The following is a 27700-nucleotide window of genomic DNA, read 5'->3' on the forward strand; positions in this document are numbered from 1 at the left end:
TTTTCAGGATGCTTAATAACCCAATTCTTAGTTAGGCCTGGCTTGGTTAGGCCTAGACTCTCTATCTAATATTGCGCCCACAAAAAAGCAAAGTAGCGTCAAACAATAACAGAGTGTATATTGCGGGACTGCAAGTCAGAAAAGTGGGGTGGAAGATGAGTCTGACCCACTGGCTGGAGAACCTCCACTTTTGTCCTACAGCAAGACCTGATGAAGGCCTCTCGGTATGCTTCAGACTATGTGAGACGACATGACTGCTGATTCAAGTCATCCTCCGACCGTGCGACATCGTCATGTATGACATCAGCCATGTTCTCAGGCAACCTCCAATGTCACACGCAGAACACCATCATTCTTCTGTGCAGGGCATCAGAACTGCTCTCGGGGCGGGGGGGGGCACTCCCCTCCAATGTGCATTCCGGGCAACTTCCTGTGACATCATCATTCCTGGCCTTCATGACCTCACCACGGAGCGGCACATCGTGGCTCCACCCGCTGTCACTGACCTGCAGCGCTAGCATCTGTCCAATCTTCACCCAGAGGGGGCGCAGTCAGTCAGCAGGTGGTCCCCCCACATTTGCTGATGGGCGGGCTGGCAGCTTGGGTGAGGGGCGGTCCTTGAAAGCGCCCTCATTCTCTGGCACGGGGGTTAGCCGCGGGTTGCCGGGTTGCCACGGTAACCGGTGTAGGTTGGCCACAGCCCGACGGGCCTGTGGCCGTGGCCTGTGCGGCGAGACCGGGCCGGGGCCCCTAGACGGGCAGGAACGGTCCAAGAGGGACAGGATATCATGGTGGAGACGCTCCCGGGCCACGTCCTCCGGGAGGCGGCCCACGTGGTCGCGGAGGGTCAGCTTGGCTCCATGTTGGAGAAGAAGGCCAGCCACTTTGTAGCTGCCTTCTTGGGCAGCCAGGAACAACGGAGTCTGGGCCTGCGGGCAGAGAGAAAGGGAGAAAAGGGTCGTGATCCATCAGTCATGTATCGTGACTTGCCAGGGCTGTGGAACCTCAAGCTCACGGGCCAAATCTGGCCTGCCTTGTATTTCAATACAGGCCTCCGGGGTTCCCCATTTAGCCCCGCCCCCTTCCCCCAATCTTTTGGTGGGTTCTCATCTTTTACATATGAGCCTCGTGTGGCGCAGAGCGGTAAAGCAGCAGTTTCTGCAGCCGAAACTCTCCCCACGGCCTGAGTTCAATTCCAGCGGAAGCTGGTTTCAGGCAGCCGGCTTGGGTCGACTCAGCCTTCCATCCTCCTGAGGTCGGTAAAATGAGTACCCAGTTAGCTGGGGGGAAAGTAATAACGGCTGGGGAAGGCAACGGCAAACCACCCCGCTAGAAGGCCTGCCAAGAAAACGTCAGTGAAAGCTGGCGTCCCTCCAAGAGTCAGTAATGACTCAGTGCTTGCACGAGAGGTTCATTCCTTTCCATCTTTTACATGTTTTTTCCCCTTATTCTAAAAAGTCTGAAACGTCTCTCTTAAGACTTAGTTACTGACAGTAAGAGCTTTAAGCTAAAATAGTCAACTCTGGGGTTGGAAGAGGTTCTGTACCCCTGATATACGTTGTGATCCCATCTACACCACTCACCCCACCCCCAATTTTTTTTAAAAAAAACATTTTAAGGGGGGGGGGAGGTCCAATTTAGCTTCTTTGGTAAATTGGACCTTTTAGGCACTCTGCAATGGACACTATTTCCCCCCTAACATTTGTTTAAAATTATTTTTCGGGTTGGCCGGAAAACGAGCCCATGGGACAAGGGTCTGCGGAGGTGAAAATGGTATATTTTGGAATTTTGGGCCCGCGCCTTTTGCCTTTGCCTATGATCAATGCTGGCATTGGGCCCCTGAGAGCTGCTCTGAAATCTAATTCAACCCTCGGGCTGAAGGAGGTTCAGCCCGAGGACCGATTGAGCTCGTTTCTGGAATTCCGTACTGCTATGGACACCGTTTCCCTTCTAAATAAATTCATTTTCAGTTCCGCCAGCAGACTGCGGCTCATGTGGGGGGGGGGATGCTATGGGGGGTGAAAATGCCCCCTCAGAGTTGCCCACCCTTGGTCTATGAGTCTAGCTAATCCTTGAAAAAAAAGCCATCTCTACGCCGGCAGTAGTCAGGACAGACCATGGTAACAAATTCCAAACGTTTTCCATCCCATTGGTAGAAGTACTTCTTTTGGCCCTTTCTTCTGATCTTGCTGATTATTGGTTTTAATGATTTTGTCCAAGGACACCTGGCTTCTATCGAGAGTTGGAGAATAACCCCCCCCCTCTCTCTCATTCAGCCTTCCTCAACCTGGGGCGCTCCAGATGTGTTGGACTGCATCTCCCAGAATGCCCCAGCCAGCTGGGGCATTCTGGGAGATGCAGTCCAACACATCTGGAGCGCCCCAGGTTGAGGAAGGCTGCTCTAATCAGCCTCCACATCATTTGTACTTTTGCAAACCTCATGAAATGTTGTCCATCTCCAGGTTGCCTTGCACGCAGAAGCCCACAGGTTCAATTCCTGCCACCGCCAGGTAAAAAAAGGCAGAAGGCCTCTGCCTCAACCCCTGGGGAGCTCCTGGCAGTCAGTCGACAGACCAGCCTTCCTCCACCTGGAGTCCTTTTGAGGTGCTGCACTACAATTTCCATCATCCCCAGTCAACATGGCCATTGAAGGGCACTGGGTTGGGGAAAAGCTGGTGTAGTCAATATCAGGGCAGACTGAGTCAGGCAGCTACCATTGTACTCCAACTTCTAACCGTTACCCAGGGCAGAAAATCCTTTTGTTCCCTTGACCCATTTTAGTGGCCCGTTTTGGGTATTTTCTCCATCTCTCTCTCTCTCTCTCTCTTTGAGATGGGGTCCCCAGAAATATATGTTACCCGATTGTCCTGAGAGTCTTTGTCAGCTCCGTTTCTGAGCAGGACGAGGGTGGCACGGACGTTGTTGACTGCTGCGGCCCAGTGGAGGGCGCTCTTTCCTGTAGACAACGTGGAAAATCCAAGGATGGTGACGAGGCGGCAGAGTTTTTGAATCCTGGAGGCTAACGCAGCTCTGGCTAATGAGTCCCCCCACCCCCACTAGAGTGTTTCGCTTCCCCTGATGGAGCATAATCTCCCAGGATCCTCTGTTGCACAGGTACGCAACCTGGTGACCTCTTCATCACAGCAGCTGCAGGAGCCCTGCCCTCTTTTGTATCTGGTCCAGAGGGCAGGGCTCCTGCAGCTTTAACTCTTGGGACATAGAGGGAATTTCATCAGGTGCTGCATGCCTACAAATGACACCTGCTGAAATTCCCTTTTCTATATGTTATACCTATACCTGTATGTTAAAAGTTCAGGAGCTCTGTTCTCTTTTTCATCGGGTCACGCTAAATTAGGGTGTATCCTGTATCTTTAACGGTTGCATAGAAAAGGGAATTTCAGCAGGTGCCATTTGTATATATGGAGAACCTGGTGAAATTCCCTCTTCATCACAACAGTTAAAGCTGCAGGAGCTATACTAGAGTGACCAGATTTTAAAGAAGGCAGGGCACCTGCAGCTTTAACTGTTGTGATGAAGAGGAAATTTCACCTGGGCCGGATCTACACTACTGCTTTAAAGCGCTTTAACTGCTTTAAAGCGCTATAAAACTGTTATAAAGCGCTTTAAAGCAATAGTGTTCTCCGTATATACAAAGGACACCTGCTGAAATTCCCTTTTCAGTACAACTGTTAAAGACACAGGAGCCCTGTCCTCCTTTCCATAGGGTCACCCTAGCATATACATGTAATAATGTTCCATCCTGGTTGTGACATGTCCTCTCCAGAAAAGCCTGCTGGGTCTTTGCAGCACCAGGTGAAGACCTTCTCATTCTCCCAGGTATTTTAGTTCTTTTGTTTTTTGTTTAGTTTAGTTTACAATCTGTTATTGTATTTTTAAATCTTTACACAACTTGGTTTTTAATTTGGTTTTATATTTTAGTTTTAAATTCTATCCATCCATCCATCCATCCATCCTATTTTATCATGCTGTAGTTTATTATTTAAAATGTTGTGAATTGCCCAGAGAGCTTCAGCTACTGGGCAGTATAGAAGTGAAACAAACAAACATATCAAATCAATAAATAATTTAGGACAGCGGAGAGTGGTTTAGTTGATCTCATTGTTGAATAACTGGGAGTCAGCAAGCCTTGCTGATCAATTGCAACTCAATCAGAGCTTTCTTAGTACAGCCGTCCTCAAGCTGGTGCCCTCCAGATTATTTCAACTGCAACTCCCAGCATTCCTGACCAATAGCTAGGCTGGCCGGGGTTCATGGGACTTGAAGTCTAACACATCAGGAGAGCACCAGGTTGCAGACGGCTGCATAGATCCCCCCCCCCTTGCCTAGAACAGTTGCTATCTCTTGTCTTCCTCCTGAGCTGCCATCGGTCCTGAAACACGTTAAGTGCCCTCACCTCTCTTGTCCACGGCCCTGATATCTGCATGATTGGCTACCAGCTCCTCCACCATGTTTTCAACCCCAAGCCGCGTGGCAAGGATGAGCGGGGTGGAGCCGTCATGCGCCGACGCGTCCAGGTCTGTCTGCCTGTTCCGGAGAAGGATCTGTGGCGAGACAATGCTGACGTCAGTAGGTTTCAGAGTGAACAGCAAAACAGAGGAGACTTTAGAGGCAAGGTTACATAAGAACCTAAGAAGGGCCCTGCTGGATCAGACCGAGGGTCCATCTAGTCCAGCACTCTGTTCGCACAGTGGCCGACCAGCCATCAGTCAGGGATGAACAAGCAACAGCGCCCTCCCACCCATGTTCCCCAGCAACTGGTGCACACAGGCTTACAGCCTCAAATACTGGAGATAGCACACAACCATCAAGGCTGGAAGCCATTGCTAGCCTTTGCCTCCAGGAATTTAGCCAACCCCCTTTTGAAGCCACCCAGATTGGTAGCCATCGCTACATCTTGTGGTAGTGAGTTCCATAATTTAACTATGCGCTGTGTGACGAAGGCCTTCCTTTTATTTGTCCTGGATCTCCCACCAATCAGTTTCATGGGGTGAACCTGGCTTCTAGTATTTTGAGAGAGGGAGGTTTACCTAGAGGGGATCTACACTACTGCTTTTAAAGCGCTTTAAAGCACTTTGAAAACGTTTTGAAAACTGTATATGCAGTGTGTCCTGGGCCCCAACAGTTGTCAAAACTGTTATAAAGCGCTTTAAAGCAGTAGTGCAGATCCTGCCCTAGACATCTTTAGCAAATGTTTCTCCCTTAACAAACCCACCCTGCCATTAAGGTGGTGTCACAGTAAAGTGCAGGCGCTCATCATGAAACTCCTCATAGCCAACCGCCACCCCCCACCCCCCCGCCAGACTCCAAAAATGCAGGCTGATGTATTGATCCATAGCAACAAACCAGTTCTAGGAGTTTTCATCTCCACCGGAACTTTGGTAAAAGGTACTGAAGTCACGAAGAGTCGGAAGCGACTGAACGAATAAACATCAACACTGGATCTTAATTGCTGTTTCAAGTTCAAGCCATCCCAGAAGTACTTTGCATTACAGCAGGGGCAGCTCACAGCCATATACTGTTGCTGGGAAAATCCATTTCTCCCCCAGCTACAGTGAAGATTGCAGCTAAGTTCAGAGGGAACAGGGAAATGGGGCTGGCAGATGATGTCATTGTCTCTGCTAAATAAAGTCATGGTGCTTCGACCCTGCAAGTTTAGCTCCACTTGGTATCCCATCTATTTGGGAAGGAAAGGTAAACCTGCAGCAAGGAGAAGGGCTTTGTCAGTGCTGGCCCCAAGAGTGTGGAATGACCTAAGAGGAAGTGCAATTGTATACCTCTCTTCCGGTCTTTCGACGGCCATGGAAGACGAACGCTTGGCCAGATGGGCCAATGGTGTGACTCGGTATGAAGCAGTTTCATGCATTCACACATTTGGAAGTATACATTCGCAGCCATAAGGGCTAGAAACTTGTGACGTGTTCTTTTTTAAATGAAAACTGAGATTCTCAAAATTCTGCACCCGAAGCCAGATTCTGCTACTCCTCTGCAGTCCAGTCCAACAGAACCACAGTCAGTATGTGCTAAACAACAGCCTTGACAAAAGACATTTTGGGCCCCTTATCTGGACAGAGATAGCCTAGCTACAGTTATCCATGCTCTGATAACCTCTCGTTTGGATTACTGCAATGCGTTTATACGTGGGGCTGCCTTTGAAAATGGTCCGGAAACTTCAGCTGGTACAAAACAGGGCAGCACGGTTACTAACAGGGACTGGCCGACGAGATCACATCACACCAGTCCTTTTCCAGCTTCGTTGGCTCCAGTCCAGGTCCGGGCCCGATTCAAAGTGCTGGTATTAACATTTAAAGCCCGAAACGGCTTGGAGCCAGGCTATCTGAAGGAACACCTTCTCCCGTATGTACCTGCCTGGACCCTAAGGTCATCCTCAGGGGCCCTTCTCCGTGAGCCCCTGCCAAAGGACGTGAGGCAGGTGGCTACCAGGAGGAGGGCCTTCTCTGCTGTGGCACCCCGGCTGTGGAATGAGCTCCCTACTGATGTTTGCCTGACACCTACACTATATTCTTTCAGACACCGGGTGAAGACCTTTTTATTCTCTCAGTATTTTAACAGTCTATAAATTAATTTTAACTTTGCTTTTTTAAATTTGCATTTTAAATTTGTATTTCTGCACTGCTGCTGATTTTATCCTGGTTGTGGTTTTATATTGTATTTTATATTATGGTTTTATACTGTTGTTTTATACTTTGAAGGGCTTTAATTTTTGCGAACCGCCCAGAGAGCTTCGGCTATTTGGCGGTATAGAAATGTAATAAATAAATAACTAAATAAATAAGCAAGCTGCTAATCCTTTTGCAGCAAATGGTTAGTGAGTGTGTTTAAACTGTGGTTATGTAGCCACCATGGTTAGGAATGGTTCACACAACACACTAAGCCTTGATATTTAGCTCAAAATGCTTAACCGCCATGGCTAAGTGGGTCGTCTGAACAGGGTCTTTGACTAAAGAGGCCTTCTCCGTTTCCAGGGCAACTGATTCAAATAGATATTGGCCAGACCTGAGACAGCCTTTCTTCCTCCCTGGAATACTGATCCTAAGGAGGCCCTGTGTTTTGGGCCCTATGACCATATCCCATCCCCTGCTAGCTTGTTAACCTGGAAAACGCCCAGCGCGTCGGCTGCTACGGCACTGTGCAAGGGGCTCCGTCCCCACTGGTCACGGGCGTTGACGTCAGCTCCAGATGTCAGGAGTCGCCGGGCAGCATCCGCCCGGGAGTATCTGGCCGCTAAGTGGAGGGGCGTCTCCCCAGAGCTGCCCATTTGGTCTGTCCAGGATCCCTCCAGTTCCAGCCCAGGAGAATGGGCCAAAGGCATCATCGGTGTCAGGCCACAAGCTGGAGAGAGAAAAAGGCCATGGAGTGAGTGGAGTGAGGGGCTCCGCATAGTAGCACATTGTATGAGCATATTTACTAGTGTTAACCTTTACCATTAAGACACATTTTTAAATTGCAGTTATACTTGCAGGGTAGACGTAAACGCCTTCTGTTTGCTGCCATTATTATTACTTGTTGAAGTGACACATTTTTGAACTGTACTCATTACTGCATGGCAGATATTACGCCGTTTGGCATTCTTGGAGATAGCTAATTGCATATTATCATTTGAAACTCTGTGTTTGCAGCATTGCTACGTCTGTGTTCTATTGTTACACAGAGTTTCTTGCAATTGTATTGGATGTTACCGCACCTGGCCGTACTTTCTAGACATGAATGGTCCTCTATTAACTTGAGATCTTGTGCTTTCACTTGCCACAGCAAATGTAGTTTGGTGTACATGTAGCTATAACAGGTATTCTTATCCTGAGTTTCATCTGCTTTTTGCTGTAATTGTGGTTCCATTGATGCGTTTGGTGGTTCTTATCATTTTTTAAAATAGTTTTTATTCTTTTCAGAACTTAAACATACATCAATACAGTAACAGAAAAACCAACGTAATACATAAATGTTGAATAACCTTAATAACATTTTCTAATTTAATGTGTTAACATAATCATACTTAACATAAAAGTGTACCCCCCCCCCCCGGGATCTATTCCTGTTTCCAGAATCTCATTGTTTCTTCTGGAGGTGATTTCCCACTCCCCTTAGAACATATTCTACGAACTGTTTCCATATTCCCTCAAAATCGTTTGTTTTTGTTATTCCTCTTATATTACATGTTAATTTATCGTTAATGGCAATATCCCATATCTCTTTATACCAATCTTCAATATGATAATCTCCTTGAACCTTCCAGTTCCTAGATATGATTAACCTTGCTGCCGTCAGCAAATTCGTTATCAATTCTTTTGTCTCTTTATTACAGTTTAATTCTCCATATAATGATAACAATGCCACTATGGGTGTCTCTTCAATCTCCATTCCTACAATTTATTTTATCTCATTAAACACCATTTCCCACAATTTTTGAACAAATTCACATTCCCACCACATATGTAAGTACGTTCCTTTTTTTTTTGACACCCTCTCCAACAATTTGCTGAGTTCAGCTTATTTATTTACTTACTTCTCCGGGCATGTTTAGCCTGGAGAAGAGAAGATTGAGGGGAGACATGATAGCACTCTTCAAATACTGAAAAGGTTGTCACACAGAGGAGGGCCAGGATCTCTTCTCGATCCTACCAGAGTGCAGGACAAGGAATAACGGGCTCAAGTTAAAGGAAGCCAGATTCCAGCTGGACATCAGGAAAAACTTCCTGACTGTTAGAGCAGTACGACAATGGAACCAATTACCTAGGGAGGTTGTGGGCTCTCCCACACTAGAGGCCTTCAAGAGGCGGCTGGACAACCATCTGTCAGGGATGCTTTAGGGTGGATTTCTGCATTGAGCAGGGAGTTGGACTCGATGGCCTTATAGGCCCCTTCCAACTCTGCTATTCTATGATTCTATGATTTTATTTAATCTCACCGGGATTAGATATGGTGGTTCTTATCAAAGGTTCCGCAACCTTCTTGCTTGGGACTTCCCGTATTGCCACATATAAAGGTGGGATGTCCTGTTTTAGCCACTTCTGCTAGAAGTAACTTCTTTCCTGTATTCCTCCTTTAAGAGGAATACCTGGGAAACACCTGGCCTGGGAGGGCTGGACCCTGACTGACTCCAGCTGACTCCAGAGAGGCCTTGCCAATGGTTGCCCTGGGAGTTAGACTTCTCTCTTTACCTGGCTCTTGAGTTTTGACAGCCTTCAGATTGGTGTCCTTCTCCTGGCTTTGGATTGGTGGGCTGAACTGCACCTGCTTCTTTGGCCGAGGCTGGTCTTGCTCTGCAATTGAGATGGAATCTGGATCTCCCTGTAGAAGAGAGAGAGGGGCCATAAAAACAAATCCAGCCCTAGTGCCCCCTAGTGGAGCAAGATCAACATTTCATATTGTCCCAAAACGTCTCTTCACTCAGCACAAATACCTTCATATCTTTGGTGTTCAGGGGTCCGTCAAAATGGGAGCCGGAGCACATATCAGGGTCCTCTATAAATTCAGCACCTAGCTTCATTGGCCTGTGTTTTGGGAGAGGGGGAAAGTGTTAAGGGCTAAGCCTCTGGTTGCTTTTGAAGTCACACAATGAAGACGATTTTGCAGTCAATTGCTTTTATTGTGCAAGCCACAGCCAGACCCTGCATTCCAGTGGGTGTGGATAAAGGCAAAAGGGGTGGAATCCAAATAATAAAAAAAAATGCCAGCACATTTTAAAGCTCTTAGTGCCAGAAAACACCCAATGGGGGAAAGGGCTGTGACCATCCTGGGAACCCAGAAAGGCTAAATTGGAATCCTAAGTGGGCCAGATTTGCCCCCCAGGCCTAAGGTTCTACAGCCCTGGCCTAATTCAACTGGTAGCAGTTCTCCAGAGAGGAGCCTTTGTTATCACCTGCTACTGGATCCTTCTAAGTGAAGGCTTTGAGGTCTGCACTCTTCCACTAACTTATGGTCCAGCCCCTATTTTATTTTATTTATTTATTTATTTCATTTTTATACTGCCCAATAGCTGAAGCTCTCTGGGCAGTTCACAAAAATGAAAACCATAATTAAAAAACCAAAAACCTTACTTGCACCTGATACAGACTGGATGCAAGATTAGAGCCTTGCTTAATAAGCTGCTCCAAGGGATTGTGGTAGATCAAGAACAGCTTTTTCAGCATATCACAATCAAAACGACATCCCTACCGGTCTGCCTCCGATTTCCCCAGCCTCTCTCTGACCATTCCACCAAGCCTCTTCCTCTTCCCCTCCTGCTGCTGCTTAGGAATATTAAGATTTTCCTCTGAGGCCCTTCTCCACATTCTCTCGCCTTTCAATACTGAAGTAAATGGTGAAAGGGCCTTTTCCGTAGTAGCACCCCAGGTATAGAATGCTTTCCCAGGAAGGTTTTCCGAGCCCTGATAATAGGTGGCTACTAGGAGGAGGGCTTTCTCTGCTGTGGCACCCTGGTTGTGGAATGAGCTCCCCAGAGAGGTCCGCCTGGCACCTACACTGTACTCCTTTCGTCGCCAGCCGAAGACCTTTTTATTCTCTCAGTATTTTAACACTTCATTTTAACTTAAATTTAAATTTTACTGTTCTAACTCTGTATTTTCATCTTATATGAATTTTGCTGCGTGGTTTTATCCTGGTTGTGCTTTTTATACTGTATTTTGTATTTGTGCTTTTAAGGTGTTGGTTGTTTTAGTATAGTTTTAATTTTTGTGAACCGCCCAGAGAGCTTCGGCTATCAGGCGGTAAAAAAATGTAATAAATAAATAAATAAATATTCTGGAGCCAGGTGAAGACACATTTATGTTCCAAGGCCTTTTGTTTCATAGAATCATAGAATAGCAGAGTTGGAAGGGGCCTACAAAGCCATCGAGTCCAACCCTCTGCTCAATGCAGGAATCCACCCTAAAGCATCCCTGACAGACGGTTGTCCAGCTGCCTTTTGAATGCCTCTAGTGTGGGAGAGCCCACAACCTCCCTAGGTAACTGGTTCCATTGTCGTACTGCTCTAACAGTCAGGAAGTTTTTCCTGATGTCTAGCTGGAATCTGGCTTCCTGTCACTTGAGCCCATTATTCCGTGTCCTGCACTCTGGGAGGATCGAGAAGAGATCCTGGCCCTCCTCTGTGTGACAACCTTTCAAGTATTTGAAGAGTGCTATCATGTCTCCCCTCAATCTTCTCTTCTCCAGGCTAAACATGCCCAGTTCTTTCAGCCTCTCTTCATAGGGCTTTGTTTCCAGATCCCTGATCGTCCTGGTTGCCCTTTCACTGCCTTTTAAAATTTAAATGTACAAAGTTTTTTACTTGTCTGTGATGCGGTTTGATCCCTGTATTCTGTTGCTGTGGCTGCTTTAAACTATTTGCAATGTCATTTTAATGTATTTTATGCTTGCAAGTGGCTCGGAGTACAGATTGGTAATGAAGGGCGCAATCCTATGCACGTTTAGAGAAAAAAAAGGCCTACAGCTCCCAAGATCCCTCCAGCCAGCCACGATGGCTGGAGCATGCTGGGAATTCATAGGAGTTTTTCTCTGTCTAAACATGGACAGAATTGCATCCTAAATAAATACCTAACTGCCTTTCCTCTGATACTCAGGGCCGCTGAGAATTCCCCTTCACACACACACACACACACACCAAGGGTGGACAGGCTAAAAATCTTTAGCTGGCATCACCCATGGGCAGGAAGCTGCCGTCCCAAGCAGCAAGAGGGATTCTGGAAGAGGAAGGCCGCCCGAGACCCCGGAAGAAGACCTGCTAGTGCCACTCACTCCCCCTGCTTTGGACAGGCCTGCTTGGCTGCTCACTCCCCCACCCTGGAGCCCAGGGAGCGGGACTGGTAGACGCCTGGTGGCAGCCTCCCCCAGGCCACACAGCTGGCTGGCTGGTGAGGGACACCTTCTATGGTGAGAGATGTGCTGCGAGTCACGCAGTGCCGGAGCAGGGCTCTTCCCCCTCATTCCCACACCTGACCCCGAAGTGCTTCCGGGGCCCTCCAACCCCCCAAGCGCCAGAGAAGCCCCCCCCCCCCCGCATCTCCTGTCAGAACAAGCGAATGTTCGTATATTACCATTATTATTTTCTTTGAAATTCACCGATTTTACAATGGATGTCAAAAACAATCGACAAAATATGATACTACCGAGAAAGACAGAAACATATGCAACTCTGGCCTTAGCTAGACCTAAGGTTTATCCCGAGGTCGTCCCTGCCTGCTCCCAGCATATCCTGTGTGTCATTTACATGAACAGGGATGATCCCGGGACAATCCCGGGATAAGCCTTAGGTCTAGCTAAGGCCGTAGTCTGGCCCCGGGGGGCCTTTCCCGACCTCTGGGCCCTTGTAACTTGTACTGGTTCCCCCCCCCCCCCGCCCCACCGATGGCCCTGCTGATACTCACTTTAGTCCAATAGCGTCTTCCCCCACAGGCTCTCTCCGGCAGCGACGTTTCTTGCCTTGGCGTGGAGCAAATCCGGGGGGGAACCAGAGCGACCCCTGCTCACGGTGCTGGGGCCGGCGGACCCTCCACAGCCCGAAAAAGATAACCAGCACTATGACCAGAACTCCAGCCCCCACGCCGTAAATGAGGGGCCCAGAAAATTGGGATACTGAAGCCTGGGGATCTGATGGTGGGAAGAAGAGAGATTCAAACAGCGCAGAATTACACTATGGAATTAGCTACCACAAGATTTAATAATGGCCAATGATTTAAATGGCTTTAAAAGGGGGTTGGATCAATTCCCGGAGGCGAAGGTTATCCATGGCTACTAGCCCTGATGGTTGTGTGCTATCTCCAGTATTCGAGGCAGTAAGCCTGTGTGCCCCAGTTGCTGGGGAACATGGGTGGGAGGGTGCTGTTGCACCCATGTCCTGCTTGTGGACCCCTGGTTGACAGCTGCTTGGCCACTGTGTGAACAGAGTGCTGGACTAGATGGACCCTCGGTCTGATCCAGTGTGGCTCTTCTTATGTTCATATGAAATGGAAACCTTGCCCTCTCGTGTTCTGTTCTTGAACCCGTCTACATGACAGACTTTAAAAATTGGTTCCATTCAAGATGGTGGAGGTTGCTGGCTCCGGAGTCAGTGGGGTGGTGATTCTGCTCCAGGTTTCAGTCAGAACTCTAAAAGAAGCTATCCAAGAATTAGTTTCGACTGAAACCAGGAACAGATCCACCACCCCACGGACGGTGGAGTTACCAGCCTCCACTGATTTCAGATTAATTATTGTGGCTTCCGCCAAAGAACCCTGTGGATTGTTGGTTTATTGGGAGAGCGCTATCATGAATTCTCTGTTAAAGATCCCTAAACCTTTTTACACATAGGTACACATACATAACATACAAAAGCAAACACACACACACAGAGAAAAGACCAAAATAAATTGTCAACCATAGTTGCATTTTAAAACCATCCTGTCTTATGTTTTCAACTCTTTTGTGATTTCTAAATCTATTTCCAATACATCAAAAAAACTATTTTAAATTATTGTTGCTGCTTTTAAATAATTTTAAATTCTTTTAATGCTGAGTTAGGTTTCCTGGCGGCTTTTAGTACTTGGTAAAAAGTAGGTTATGTTTCATTAGCTGCAATTGCCAGACTTTCTTGGCCCAGGTGAAGTGCGTGTAGGTATTTACCATAACCCTCTCCCTAAAGGGGCATATATATATATAAATACCTTCAAGGCTATGATAATATTCTATTATATATGTACTGTAAGATTTTGTTGTTGTTGTTGATGCTGTGGTGGATGACATTGGCTAAAACCTATTTTGGTTGCTTAAGAAAGACGACAATGATGATACAGCAAAACCAATTCTTTTAATGCATTTCATCATTGTATTTATTTATTTTATTACATCTCTCACCCTGGGAGCTCTGGCTATGGGCCGACTCATAAACTGAATAAATAATAGGGTGACCCTATGAAAAGGAGGACAGGGCTCCTGTATCTTTAACAGTTGCATAGAAAAGGGAATTTCAGCAGATGTCATTTGTATATGTGGAGAACCTGGTGAAATTCCCTCTTCATCACAACAGTTAAAGGTGCAGGAGCTATACTAGAGTGACCAGATTTAAAAGAGGGCAGGGCACCTGCAGCTTTAACTGTGGTGATGAAGAGGGAATTTCACCAGGTTCCCCATATATACAAACGACACCTGCAGAAATTCCCTTTTCTATGCAACTGTTAAAGATACAGGAGCCCTGTCCTCCTTTTCATATGGTCACCCTATAAATAAACAACAAAAATATTGCATGTATAGTTACCTAGGGTGACCATATGAAAAGGAGGACACGGCTCCTGTATCTTTAACAGTTGTAGAGAAAAGGGATTTTCAGCAGGTGTCATTTGTATGTATACAGCATCTGGTGAAATTCCCTCTTCATTGCAATAGTTAAAGCTGCAGGTACCCGCCTCTCCTTTGTATCCGGTCAAGAGGGCAGAACTCCTCACATCTTTTGTATAAAAGTAGGTAGTGGGTAACTATAGGGTGACCATATGAAAAGGAGGACAGGGCTCCTGTATCTTTAAAGTTGTATAGAAAAGGGAATTTCAGCAAGTGTCATTTGAATGCATGTGGTACCTGGTGAAATTTTGTCTTCATCGTAACAGTTAAAGCTGCAGGAGTTCTGCCCTCTTGACCGGATACAAAGGAGAGGAGGGTACCTGCAGCTTTAACTATTGCAATGAAGAGGGAATTTCTGCAGATGCAGTATACATACAAATGACACCTGGTGAAAATCCCTTTTCTCTACAACTGTTAAAGATGCAGGAGCCCTGTCCTCCTTTTCATATGGTCACCCTATCTTATATCCTCATGAGTAAGGCCTGGGGTGCATGGGAACATAGCAGGGAAGGCCAGCATGCATGTGCAGCCCTTTTACTCTGTGCATTTGTAGCCCTCAGGCATTCAGGCAAATGCCTGAACTGGGCTAGAACGGAAAGTGAAACCAAACCAAAGCCCTGGCTTTGCCCACATCAAAATGACCAAACTCTGTAGTCGGGGAACATCACCAAATTCCCAAAATGCCAAAGACAAATGTTCATCACCATATAACAGGGGCTGTGGATGCTGGTGAATCATGTCCCCAGTAGCGAAACATCTTGTCCTGCCTGCCAAATCTGACACGGCAGCTTACCATTTAACCGATAAATGAATCAATACTGACTTGTCACTGAAGAAAGTTTTAAACGGGTGAGTGCTGTTACTTCTGTCTTACTGGTGTGTTTTTATGTGATCTGTTTCTAAAAGATGTGTTTTTATTCAATGAGGTTTTGATGATTTAATTGCAACTTTGTTATTTTCTTAGTTGCCTTGAGCACTATTTAGTGAAAGGTGGATTATAAACGTAATAAATAAAAATATAACCACCAAACCAACCATCTTACACCAGATTCAGAAATCCCGCTCAGTTCTGTTAGCAAAAGTGACTCCATTTTAGAAAATCATTGCTACGCATGATGGGTATGCCCTATTTGTAACCTTCTGCTGTTTAATAACATGTTTTTCTCTTAGCTGCATCTTCAAAGTAGTTAAAATCAGTTTGAACAGGATGTAGCCTAGTACGTTATCTGGAGCTGCTAACAAGCAGGCATTCCAAAGTTGTATTATATCTAGGGTGACCATATGAAAAGGAGGACAGGGCTCCTGTATCTTTAACAGTTGCATAGAAAAGGAAATTTCAGTAGGTGTCATTTGTATGCAGGCAGCACCTGGTGAAATTCCCTCTTCATCACAACAGTTAAAGTTGAAGGAGCTATACTAGAGTGAGCAGATACAAAGGAGGACTCCTCCTGCAGCTTTAACTGTTGTGATACATAGGGAATTTCACCAGGTGGTGAATGCATACAAATGACACCTGCTGAAATTCCCCTTTCTGTACAACTGTTAAAGATACAGGAGCCCTGTCCTCCTTTTCATATGGTCACCCTAATTATATCAGGGACCATGTCATAGCAGTTAATCAATCCTAGGGTGACCATATTTTGGAAACCAAAAAGGAGGACAACATGGTCGCCGCCAAGGGGGTGTGTCCAGTACCAAGGGGGCGTGCCCACCCGAACATAGCCTTGGTCACATGTCTGATTTTACAGCACACATTTAAGACAAATCTGTTCTACATAACATCTTAATGTTAAAATCACTGAAATAAAGAACAAGTGAGAGATTCAATGTATCTGAAATTAACTTCACTCACTCCTACTTTTGTAGGTTTTGCTGTACTTTGAAGCTTTTGCTATACTCTGTGTGTTACATTCTCCCCTTCCCTGAAATATCTTTTCTGACTGTATCTTCACTCATTGCAAGCTGCTGTTGTTGTTAACGGGGTTTGCTATTGGCCCCTGATCTGTTTCAAATTTGGTATGGCTAAAGCTCTACCTAAATCCTATCATGGTACAAAGTTTCATCTCTAACTTTAAAAATAACGATTTTAAAAATAATAATTTTAAAACCTCATTTTTTAAAAAATTCCTAAAAAATCAATGGATGAACAGATCTGTTTCAAATTTGGTGTGGCTAAAGCTCTACCTAAATCCTATCATGGTACAATGTTTCATCTCTTTATCTTTAAAAATGATGATTTTAAAAATAATAATTTTAAAACCTCAATTTTTAAAAAAATCCTAAAAAATCAAAGGATGAACGGACCTTTTTCAAATTTGGTGTGGCTAAAGCTCTACCTAAGAGCTACCATTGTGCCAAATTTCATGTCTTTATCTTAAAAAATGACGGAGTTATAAGCATTTTTGTTAATTCCCATTAGAGCTGCTCTTTGAAAAAAAACCGGATTTCCCCTCCCCTCCCGGATTTGCCATCAAAAATCCGGTCATATGGTCACCCTAATCAATCCAATTAGTAAGGTGCATCTAACTCAAACCAACTCCAGCCTGCCTCTTACCTAATGCACTAGATTATGCCAGAATGAAATGAATCAAAGGGGAGGGGTTGTGGGGGGGGATTGTGGGCAGAAGTGTATAAAAATGTTATGCTTTCTAGAAACAGGGTCCGAACTGCTTTTATTGCTCTTCGCACCAAGTTGCAACTTTAATAAACGTTAATTGTACCCTCCCTGAGTTGTCTGTGCCTTTCTATGGGATCCACCCCTAGGAAGAAAGAACAAGGCTATTTGTCTAACAGTTCAAATCCGCTGGGCAGCCTCGCTTTCGTCTCAAACCCTTAGACATTCTCCCCAAACGTTCAATATACCTTTCTCTACTGACTCAAGCCAGGCGGCTACCACCGGGTACGGGATCAGGGAATCAAGGGTTCCTTTGGCTGATAAGGCCCCTAAGAAATTCAGCACGGATTTGGGGGATGTGGGGCACAACCTGGAACACCCGCTCCCATCCACTGCCAGGAAGATGGTAAATCTGTAATATAAACAAGACAAAGAGCTTTATCACACCAGCGTTATAGTGTGCAGTCACTGTGAATTGCGTGCAAAGGACTCCAAAGTTTTCAGTTTATAATCTGCTTTTATTGTGAAGTACTCTGAAGTTTTCCAGTTTGTAATCTGCTTTGACTATGAAGCACTCCCATGCGTCCTGCTTTAATTGTACTATAAAGCCAAAAGACCCGACTTATTTTGCTACTAGTTTTGGAGCGAATCATTCGTTCTTTTCCGAGCGGCCACCGGGGGGCGCAGGAGCAGGATTTGATACTCGTAAGCTTCAAATTAAACAAATGCTTACATATGGTTAAAGTAAAAATTAAACAAAGGCTTACGTCTGCGTAAGTTTTAAAGATAAAGACATCAAAATTGGCACAGTAATAGATATTAAGTAGAGTTTTACGCATACCAAATTTGAATCGGATTGGGTCACCTGTTGATTTTTTAATGATTTTTTTTACATCCCCCCCTTAAACCCTTTCCCTGGTATGCAAAGGATCTTAGGAGTGCTGCCGCCCAGGGTGTGAGTTAGCTAGCAATAGCAACAACGACGACAGCTTAGCGCTGTAGGGGATAATTCGAGGGAAACAGGTACGTGGGATGAAGCTAAAAGTAATAACGTTGGTGTGGATTATGCCACAGGGTCTCCGACGTGGGCACCAGTACCCCTTGGGGACACCTCTCCTGGCACCTGCAAAGCTCCCTGCGTCTTCTGATTTTTATTTTATCCCCCGGCTCCTGGGTGCCCTCCCAGCAACCACAGAATTCCAGCCTAAATGTATTTCTAGTTACAAAAAACATTAAGGACCGTAGACCTGAACTTCTTAACCTTTGCATTTTGATGGGTGTTTTTAATTCCACACTAGTGTTTTCATGTTTCTCCACATTTTGTTGTTAGACTGTGGCTAAAATTATATGAACTCAGCTGTTTGTTGCCTAGAGAACTCCAGTTATGGGACATCTGATAAATTTGATGATGATGATGAATTAGAAATTTGTTTGGTCCACATTTCTATGCAAACATGCCAAATCCGCACTTACTAAACCCATGCAATGATACAATATTGTCTAGGCTGTAGTTTTTTATTGGTTATTTCTGTTTTTATTGCTTTTAATTGGCAACCTCTGTTTTTATGGATTGTATTGAAACGTTTTTATGCTTTTAAATTATATGCACTTTGTGTGTTTTTTATCCACTTTGTGTGGGTTTTTTAAAACAAAATTGTATCTACTTTGTGTGGTTTTTGTAAAAATGTATGCACTTTGTGTAGTTTTTGTGAAATTGTATCCACTTTATGTAGTTTTTGTAAAAAAAACCAAAAAAAACCCACAAATCCACTTTGTGATTATTTATTTAAATTGTAACCACTTGTGTTTTTTTTAAATTGTATCCACTTTGCATGTTGTTGTTTTTAAATTGTATCTACTTTGTGTGTTTTTTTGTAAAAAAAATGTATCCACTTTGGGTAGTTCTTAAGAAATTGTATCCTGTGTGTGTGTGTGTGTGTGTGTGTAATTGTATCCACTTTGTAATGCCTTCAAAGGGCACCATCCTTAAAAGGTACCTGGAAATAATTTTAGACAGAGAGATTCACACTTTCCTGAAGGTTTCAACACAATTCACATGTCCCTGCAGTGGCGCCGTGAGGCCTCAGGCTCCTTCACTGATTCATAGAATCATAGAATAGCAGAGTTGGAAGGGGCCTACAAGGCCATCGAGTCCAACCCCCTGCCCAATGCAGGAATCCACCCTAAAGTATCCCTGACAGATGGTTGCCCAGCTGCCTCTTGAGTGCCTCTAGTATGGGAGAGCCCACAACCTCCCTAGGTCATTGGTTCCATTGTTGTACTGCTCTAACAGTCAGGAAGTTTTTCCTGATGTCCAGCCGGAATCTGGCTTCCTATAGCTTGAGCCCGTTATTCCGTGTCCTGTACTCTGGGAGGATCAAGAAGAGATCCTGGCCCTCCTCTGTGTGACAACCTTTTAAGTATTTGAAGAGTGCTATCATGTCTCCCTCAATCTTTTTTTCTCCAGGCTAAACATGCCAAGTTCTTTCAGTCTCTCTTCACAGGGCTTTGGTTCTCCTTTCTGGCATCTGCACGGGAAGGAGCACCAATGTGGAGTTGCCGGTGGTGGCGGCTGAGCACCAGGGGTTGGGGAGGAACGGGGCAGCCGTCTCTTCTCCCTCTGACCTCCCTCTGGCTGCCCTGTTCCTCTCCCCATCCCGTTGTTTTTTTAAAAAAATTAAATTGTAGATGCGAACCTTCGCATCTACAGATTAAACAAACAAAAAACCGGGGAGGGGTGCAGCCAGAGGGAGGTGAGAGGGAAGAGAGCCAGTTCGGGCATCGTGTGTCCCTCTCTTCCTCCCCCACTGGCTGCCCTGTTCCTTTCTCTCCACCCCCTTCCCCCCGTTTACTCTGTAGATGCGAAGGTTCGCATCTACAGATTAAAAAGTAATAATAATTTTTAAAATGTGGGGAGGAAGCACTGGGGCAGCTGGAGGGGGAGGAAGAGAGGTATGTGCAGGGCCCGAACCAGCCCCCCCTCCAGCTGATGGCGACCAATCGGAGGACACCATTGGCTGTGGCTCGCCTCCGCTTAAAAAAAGTCAGCGTAAATGCCCGACTTTTAAAAAAGTGGGGTTCAGGGGTTTTGTCCCTGGATGGCTTCGGGATGGCGGCTGCGTCATGTAGATGACCTGCCGCTACTCCGAATCCAAACCCTTCGTCAAGACAAGCCCCCTTTATTTTGTGATGGTCGGCACATTTATTAGCTTGATGTTCATTTTTATTGCGATTGTGTGTGCATTTCGTCGTTATTGGAAAACATCTCAAGGAATTTATTTTAGGAAGCCTTTAATCCAGCCTTCCTCAACCTGGGGCGCTCCAGATGTGTTGGACTACAACTCCCAGAATGCCCCAGCCAGCTGGGAGATGCAGTCCAACACATCTGGAGCACCCCAGGTTGAGGAAGGCTGCTTTAATCAATCAATCAATCAAAATCAATAAGAGTCAAATGAATGAAAATTGCTGAAGGGGGGGGGGGCAGGCAGACTGAACTGTGCAAGCAGGGCGACGGAGAGTCCCTCTTACCCAATGGTCTCCGTAGAAGCTTCCGACTGAATCCCTGTCCAATTGCTCTTGCTTCCAAGCTTTTCCTTCCCGGTGTAGGGGTAAATCCTCTCTCTGCCCTGGGGGTCCCGTTGAACCTGTAGCGCCGCCCGCACAGCAACAGCCAAGGAACGCAGGAATGGAGGCAGGTCCTCATGGGGCAGCAGGACAACCAGGCCCAACGTTGAGTCCCCCAGCGGGGCGGGAGCAGGCAAGCAATCACCCCCATCCCAGCCGCAGGAGGGGACGTTGCAGCCTCTGTCGCAGTGTCCGTCCGAGAAGCGGTCCCGGCAATACCGTGCGTAAGATGGGCTGAGGAGAAGAAGGTCGTATGGTGTGGAGCATAGAATCATAGAATCATAGAATAGCAGAGTTGGAAGGGGCCTACAAGGCCATCGAGTCCAACCCCCTGCTCAATGCAGGAATCCACCCTAAAGCATCCCTGACAGATGCTTGTCCAGCTGCCTCTTGAAGGCCTCTAGTGTGGGAGAGCCCACAACCTCCCTAGGTAACTGATTCCATTGTCGCACTGTTCTAACAGTCAGGAAGTGTTTCCTGATGTCCAGCTGGAATCTGGCTTCCTTTAACTTGAGTCCGTTATTCCGTGTCCTGCACTCTGGGAGGATCGAGAAGGAGGATAGAGCATGTGGACAAAGACTTCCCATTCTCTCTCCTACAAAACTAGAACTCGGGGCAGCAGTGCCGTCAGGGCTGGTCTTCCTGGGTCAGAATGGAGGGGCCACCAAACGGAGCAGGGACGGCTTGCCACTTGTTGAGGTGTGACGTAACCCACATTACCTTCTGAAGCAGACTTCCCCAACCTGGTGCGCTCCAGATGTGTTGGCTTAACTCCCTCAGCATCCTCCAGCCAGAGGCTGAGACTTGTCAGCTGACACATCTGGAAGGGTGCTGGTTGGGAAAGGCTGTTCTAAAGAGAAACCCCTTCCGCCAAGGCCATAAAACTACCTAAGGGCACCACTGACTCAGTGAAACCAGTTGGCAAGGCGGTGGGCAGCCAATGGAGGCTGGCGGCTCCAATTTCGCTAGAATCATAGAATCATTATTTATTATTATTTATTTATTACATTTTTATACCGCCCAATGGCCGAAGCTCCCTGGGTGGTTCATTGAGATGGAAGGGGCCTATAAGGTCATTGAATCCAACCCCCTGCTCAATGCTTTTATATTGTATTTTATATTATGGTTTTATACTGTTGTTTTATGCTTCGAATGTTTTTAATTTTCGTGAACCGCCCAGAGAGCTCCAGCTATTGCAACTAAGATTGTAGTGCCTGATTTGCTTTCCTTTTCCCCCTCCTCCTCCCTCCCAATCCCCTTTCCTTTTGTGTCATGTCTTTTAGATTGTAAGTCTGTGGGCAGGGACTGTCAAGAAATACTTTTGTGAGCTGCTGTGAGAGCCATTTTTGGCTGAATGGCGGCATAAAAATGCTTAAATAAATAAATAAATATAGAAATGTAATAAATAAATAAATAAAAATAAATAAATGCAAGAATCAACCCTAAAGCATACTTAACAGATGATTGTCCAGCCCTATGAGGAGAGACTGAAACAATTGGGCATGTTTAGCCTGGAGGAGAAAAGACTGAGGGGAGACATGATGGCACTCTTCAAATACTTAAAGGGTTGTCACACAGAGGAGGGCCAGGATCTCTTCTCGATCCTCCCAGAGTGCAGGACACGGAATAGCTGGCTCAAGTTAAAGGAAGCCAGATTCCGGCTGGACATCAGGAAAAACTTCCTGAATGTTAGAGCAGTACGACAATGGAGCCAGTTACAGAGGGAGGTTGTGGGTTCTCCCACACTAGAGGCCTTCAAGACGTAGCTGGACAAGCATCTGTCGGGGATGCTTTAGGGTGGATTCCTGCATTGAACAGGGGGTTGGACTCGATGGCCTTGTAGGCCCGTTCCAACTCTACTATTCTATGATTCTATGAAATGCTACGGAGAGGATCAGGATACTCTGCTGAATTGGTTGAACTGTGTCGGTTAAGGAGGACCCCCAGAAATCAGGCAGAGGGAGCCCTTCCATCCATGGAAGGCCATTCCTGGATCCAACTCCTGAAGTGTGGCAAAATCTTCTTTACCATTTGGGTAGGATGATACAGACAACTAAGCTACCCTGGGTTGGGAGAGCTCACCTCTGGGAAGGCTGGATGTCTGAATGGGCTCAACCAATGGTTGTGGCCGGGGCGCACGTGCTCAGACAATGTTAGTCCCTGTTCCCCTTCAGCTTCCTCATTTGGGGCACCCCTCGACGGCAACTCACTTGCACTCCTTCTGCTGGGCGCAGTCAAATCCGTCATACAGGCAGTCCTCGGTGTTGCAACGGGGCTGGCAGCGCCCATCCCGGAAAGCTGGCTGGCACAGGTCGTGCTTTGGGCAGCTCCCCCAAGGGTCAAGCAAACCCAGGGAACAGTCTCCCCCATCCCAGTGGGTCTCAGGAGAGCTGCAGGTGCGGTCGCAACGTCCGTCCCCTGACACCTGTTGGCACGCCAAGGCCGTGGTAGTGTTGGTGGTGGGGCAGGAACCCAGAGAGCATGGCGGTAGGTGGCATTCTGGTCCGGAGAACCCCCCCATACAGAGGCACCGAGGTCCGGACGCATGGGCGATGCAAACCCCTCCATTGCGGCAGTAAAGGGTCCCACAAGGGGGTACTTGCAGGTCACAGGTGGCTCCATCATAACCCTAGATTGTGGGGCGGGGGGAGAGGAAGGGGAAGAACATTTTTCTTATAACCTTCCTTTCATTTAAGTCTTGCAAATAGGATGGCACGGTGAGGGTCTATGCCACGACACCGCCTCTGAACACCAGGCCTGGCCGTGGCTACTCCCTGCTCAAGCCAAGCACCACCGCTTGATACGCCTGAGGTGAGGGACATACATCACCTTCCTCCAAACTATGTGGAGAAAGGGGTTAAATGGAGAAGGATTTCAATATATAAAATAATACACTGTGAGTTATATGTGCTGAGGTGAATTATTGTCAGAGTGGGTGCTACATGTGTTGGAATCCTGGAATAGGATCCTGGTTATGTTTCCATGGATTTGCTAAATGCTGAGGAGCTGGAAGAATCAGAAGACTCAGCAGAAAACTTAAAGGTCAACATTGCACCTGGACATTGATGTCATAATTGAATAATTGGTAAACTGATTGTCTTCAATTAAGGGTTGCAAGAAGTTGCATCGTTGTACAGGTAGTCTATAAAAGTAAATGTATTTCCATGTACATGTATCACTCTGAATGTATCACTCAGAGCTGTGAGCTGTATTGACTGACCGTTTGTAAGTATTTGTTATCTGTGATTGCCATAACTAAATTATATTTTTATATGCCAGTAAAGGTTTGTTTAAACCAATTCAAATCTCAGTCTTAATTAGTGTCTTTGCTGACTTGGCTGGAAACCGTTGTAATACTCTGTTACAAAGTTATTGGCCAGAAGCCCAGTCTTTGCGATAACTAATGAGGTTGGAAAATCTCCCATAAACCTCAATTATAAAACCTCAACAACATGTATAAACTTCAGATGATAAATGCCAAACAGGCACGTGGGATTTTTGTGGTAGTTAAAACAAAATAATTAAAATTTATTTTAAAAGTTCACAAGCTTTGTTTCAAAATAAAACCTTAAAAAAAACCTTTTTGAAACCTTTCATCCAATCCTTTCACCCATTCACATACACTCTTTCCTGTCACACACACATTCACTCTTGAATTTTATTACCAGTATTGTTGAATATACATCAACTATGTGCACACCACACTCCAAAGACACCGCTCTCTACCCTGAACCTCAAATTCTCCAGAACTTAAGTACTCTAAACACCAAGAGCTCAAGCACTAAAGGCTAAAGACTCTAAGGGCGTTGCTAGACCTACCGGGTGTTCCGTCGTTGAGGAGCGGTGAAAGCGGCTTTTCCCGTTCAGCCGTGACGCCTCATGCTCCACACCTGCCTTCGATTTGTGGCGGAAGTTTGCGCCGGTTGTGCTGCTGCCGCCGCGAGAACGGTTGCGCAGCCACACCGGCCTGATTGCCGCGGCTTTTTTTTTCGCTCGCTGCACGGTTTGCGCACGTCCGAAAGACCGCAAACTTGCGCAGCCGTCAGCGATGCCGCCGCCGGCCCTGGCGGCGGCAGCGGCGGCAGTGCCAGTGCCAGCTGAAGTGCTGCTGGTGCTGTTGAGGGTCAACATTGATGCGCTCACTTCCTGATGGGGGTCGTGGCGGGTGTCATATGACCCGAGGTCAATCGTCTGCATGGCCACTCTGTGCCTACATCTCCCATCATGCCTCTGAGGTGTCGGCGGCGATGACCGCCTCTGTGCCCTGTGCCCCATCCCAAGGAGCCAACCCACATCTGGCCGTAGCCATGGCAGCAGCCCACAAACAGCTCTGCCCTCTGCCAGCCTGGTACCCACACTAACAGGCAGCGTACAGCACCGCCATTATGCGGCCACGGTAGCTGCCCACCGCAAGGAGTCACCAGCCACTTTTCCGGTCCTCCGGTCCTGCGCAAACTGTCACTGGGGAAATAAAAAAAAAAAGCCGCTCCGCCGCGCTGCCCCAGCTGGCGGACTGCGCGCAAATGGCGGAGGCGGCTTGACCGAAGCCGCTGACCACTCCCCCTTAGCACGCCTTTTCCTGACCAGTGCCGACCGCAGTGACCTCACATCCTCCCACACGTACTCCGAATTACCGCGGGACAGCAGGAAAAGGCGCCCTAAAACTCACTTTTTTAAAGTCGGGAGAAAGAGGCTTCACCGCGGGATAACGGCGGATCCTCGTGAACGTCATCTGGAAGCCTCGACGTGACTGCGGAAGGTAACGCGCGCTAGAGCCTCGTCTAGTAACGCCCTAAGAGTACCTAAAAAGTCTCCCTCAATCCCCTCAGTCCTTCCCTTATATATCACTCTTCCCCCTCCCCAGACATTCTAACTTCACCCACTCAGGCCAACATTCTAAAAACCACAGACTTACAAACGTCAGACACATACATTTGGGAACTGACTTGTGGGGTGTAACGCCACAGTCTCCCCCTACTTAGCTCTCCTGTAGACACAGGAAGCAGCCTTATCACAAGCCAGGCCATGGACTCGTGCTGGTCTATGTTTCACAGATCCTCGGGCGCCTTTCGTTTTGTCACCTGCTCATTGACGGAATTGGATCATGTGTTTTTTAGTTTCTGCATTTGCGCAATGTGCAAATGCCCCCAAATGTGCAACCCTGCCCCCACGCACATTTTCATGCTATAGCCTATGGGGAAAACATGCATTACGACTGAGGGTTGGGGGTATTTTTTTTTTTTGGCACAAACTTCTGGAAATTTGCACAAACTTCTGGAAAGTGAGAAAACAGTCCATAAGTCCACAGAACCTGCCCGACTGGAGAAAAGCTGGTCTGCTGCAGACTTCACGGGGCATTTTCACAAAACCTCGATCTCATTTGATTTCCTCGCGGGTTTCTCGTACAACCGTAGACTCAGGTAGCAGTCTTCCCCAATGTGGTGCCCTCCAGATGTGTTGGTCTACAACTCCCACTGTCCTCTAGCTGGCTTGGGATGGTGGGAGTTGTAGTCCAAAACATCAGGAAGACACCAGGTTGAGGATCTTAAAATCTGGTCAGGCTTGTATGGGAGAGGACGCCCCCCACAAAAAATCTGGTTACTGCCCCTCAATCCCAGTTCCATTTATATGACATTTGTCTGGCTTTGTTCATACCTGTGGACACTGGCAGGTGAATTCCAGAGGGTTACCGGGCACCATGCTGCAGCTTCCACCATTGAGACAAGGATTTGATTGACAACTGTCAATCACAGATTCACACAGAATCCCTGGAGGGGAGACAAGAAGACAGTAAAAAGACGTAGGAGGGGTGAGATATCTATCCCTTGACCCACGGGTATAAAAATGCATAGTTCAGGGTAAAATGCAGGTTTTGTGGGAAACATATGCTGAAAAATAATACAGATTTGTGTGTGTGTGTGTGTGTGTGTTTTAAAAAAATTACAGCTCAAAGTAGAAAAGGGACAGAACTGATGACTGACCATAAATAGACCGATATGTTTATCCCTAACAGTTCGCTGCTTTAACGCTTTGGAAATAAGTCAGGATGTAAATGTATAAGATAAACGTCTCCTGTATACATCTGGAGAAATAGCGAGTGACGTCTACCTAACGGCACCCCATAGCTCCTCGCCCATCATCACACGCCCCTCCCGCCTCCCCCTCCCTTACCTGTGTATCCCGGTGAGCACAAACACCGGAAGCCGTCTTCGTGGGACTGGCAGTCCTGGGCGCCAGGTCGGCGGCAAGGCTGGGAGAAGCAGGCGTCCACCACCCCCTGGCACCGCTCGCCGACGTACCCAGGCGGGCAGATGCAAGAAAATCCCTCCGGTTGAGCCACGCAGGTCCCCCCGTAGTAGCAGTGGGGCCCAGGAAGGGAACAGGGGTCCAAATCGCAGTTGGGACCTGGAAGATGGAAGGCCGGATGTGTCAGGATGCTGGGGACATTGCACTACATCGGGGATGCTGAACCTCTTTCAGCCCAAGGGATGAAATTCCATTTCAGAGAAGCTCTCGGGGGGGGGCTGCATGCAAGGGGTGGGTGGGGCTGAAAGCAAAAGGGGCGGGGCAAAGGGGCGGAGCAAAAATACACAGAATGACAGCTGAAAGCTCTTGCTGCCAGGAACTCAGCCTCAGGAGGGCCATTTCAACTGTTTAGAATGGGGAGGAACAGAACAGAACCCAGAAAATCTCCAAAGATCCCTGATTGGGGGAAAGAGGAAGGGGGCGTGGCCATCTTAGGAACCCTGGCAGGCTAGACTAGGCCCAGGAGGGTCAGATTTCATTCCCAGGATGGAGGTTCCCACCCCTTGTACTACAGGTTTTTCTAAATAAGGCTTTTATCCCATACTTTTACCAGGGCTTCTGCTTCCAGAGTCTTAAGGGATTAAGACAGGCTACTTTACTTGTGTTTTCCCCATGGGTGTTCTCTTCCTTTCTATATGTTCCATTATTCAACCACTAGATGGTGCTGCAGTACAGTGGAATTGTAGAATTACACTACTAGGGTTCTATAATGCCATTCAGAAAAAAATACTAGATTTTCCCCGTTAGGAAAAAAAAACACATGCTAATGATTGCAAAGCACGGGAGGAGGATGATGCATGCAAAGGACCT

General features: G+C 46.9%; 1 protein-coding gene across 1 annotated transcript in view; it reads right to left on the reverse strand.

The window, feature by feature from the left end:
* Positions 1-407: 407 nt before the first annotated feature.
* Positions 408-27700, reverse strand: part of NOTCH4 (notch receptor 4) — a 60963-nt gene continuing 33670 nt past the window's right edge. The window contains exons 15-26 of the mRNA XM_063122464.1: positions 26756-26989; positions 26240-26352; positions 22795-23213; positions 20489-20818; positions 17209-17372; positions 12402-12624; positions 9440-9530; positions 9198-9327; positions 7133-7371; positions 4415-4562; positions 2859-2956; positions 408-929 (exon numbers count right to left, since the gene is read on the reverse strand). Coding sequence (XP_062978534.1) covers positions 552-929; positions 2859-2956; positions 4415-4562; positions 7133-7371; positions 9198-9327; positions 9440-9530; positions 12402-12624; positions 17209-17372; positions 20489-20818; positions 22795-23213; positions 26240-26352; positions 26756-26989 — 2567 coding nt within the window. The 3' untranslated portion in view covers positions 408-551. The remainder of the gene's footprint in view (positions 930-2858; positions 2957-4414; positions 4563-7132; positions 7372-9197; positions 9328-9439; positions 9531-12401; positions 12625-17208; positions 17373-20488; positions 20819-22794; positions 23214-26239; positions 26353-26755; positions 26990-27700) is intronic.

Source organism: Elgaria multicarinata, chromosome 3, assembly GCF_023053635.1.
Source record: "Elgaria multicarinata webbii isolate HBS135686 ecotype San Diego chromosome 3, rElgMul1.1.pri, whole genome shotgun sequence".
NCBI classification, from domain to species: domain Eukaryota; kingdom Metazoa; phylum Chordata; class Lepidosauria; order Squamata; family Anguidae; genus Elgaria; species Elgaria multicarinata.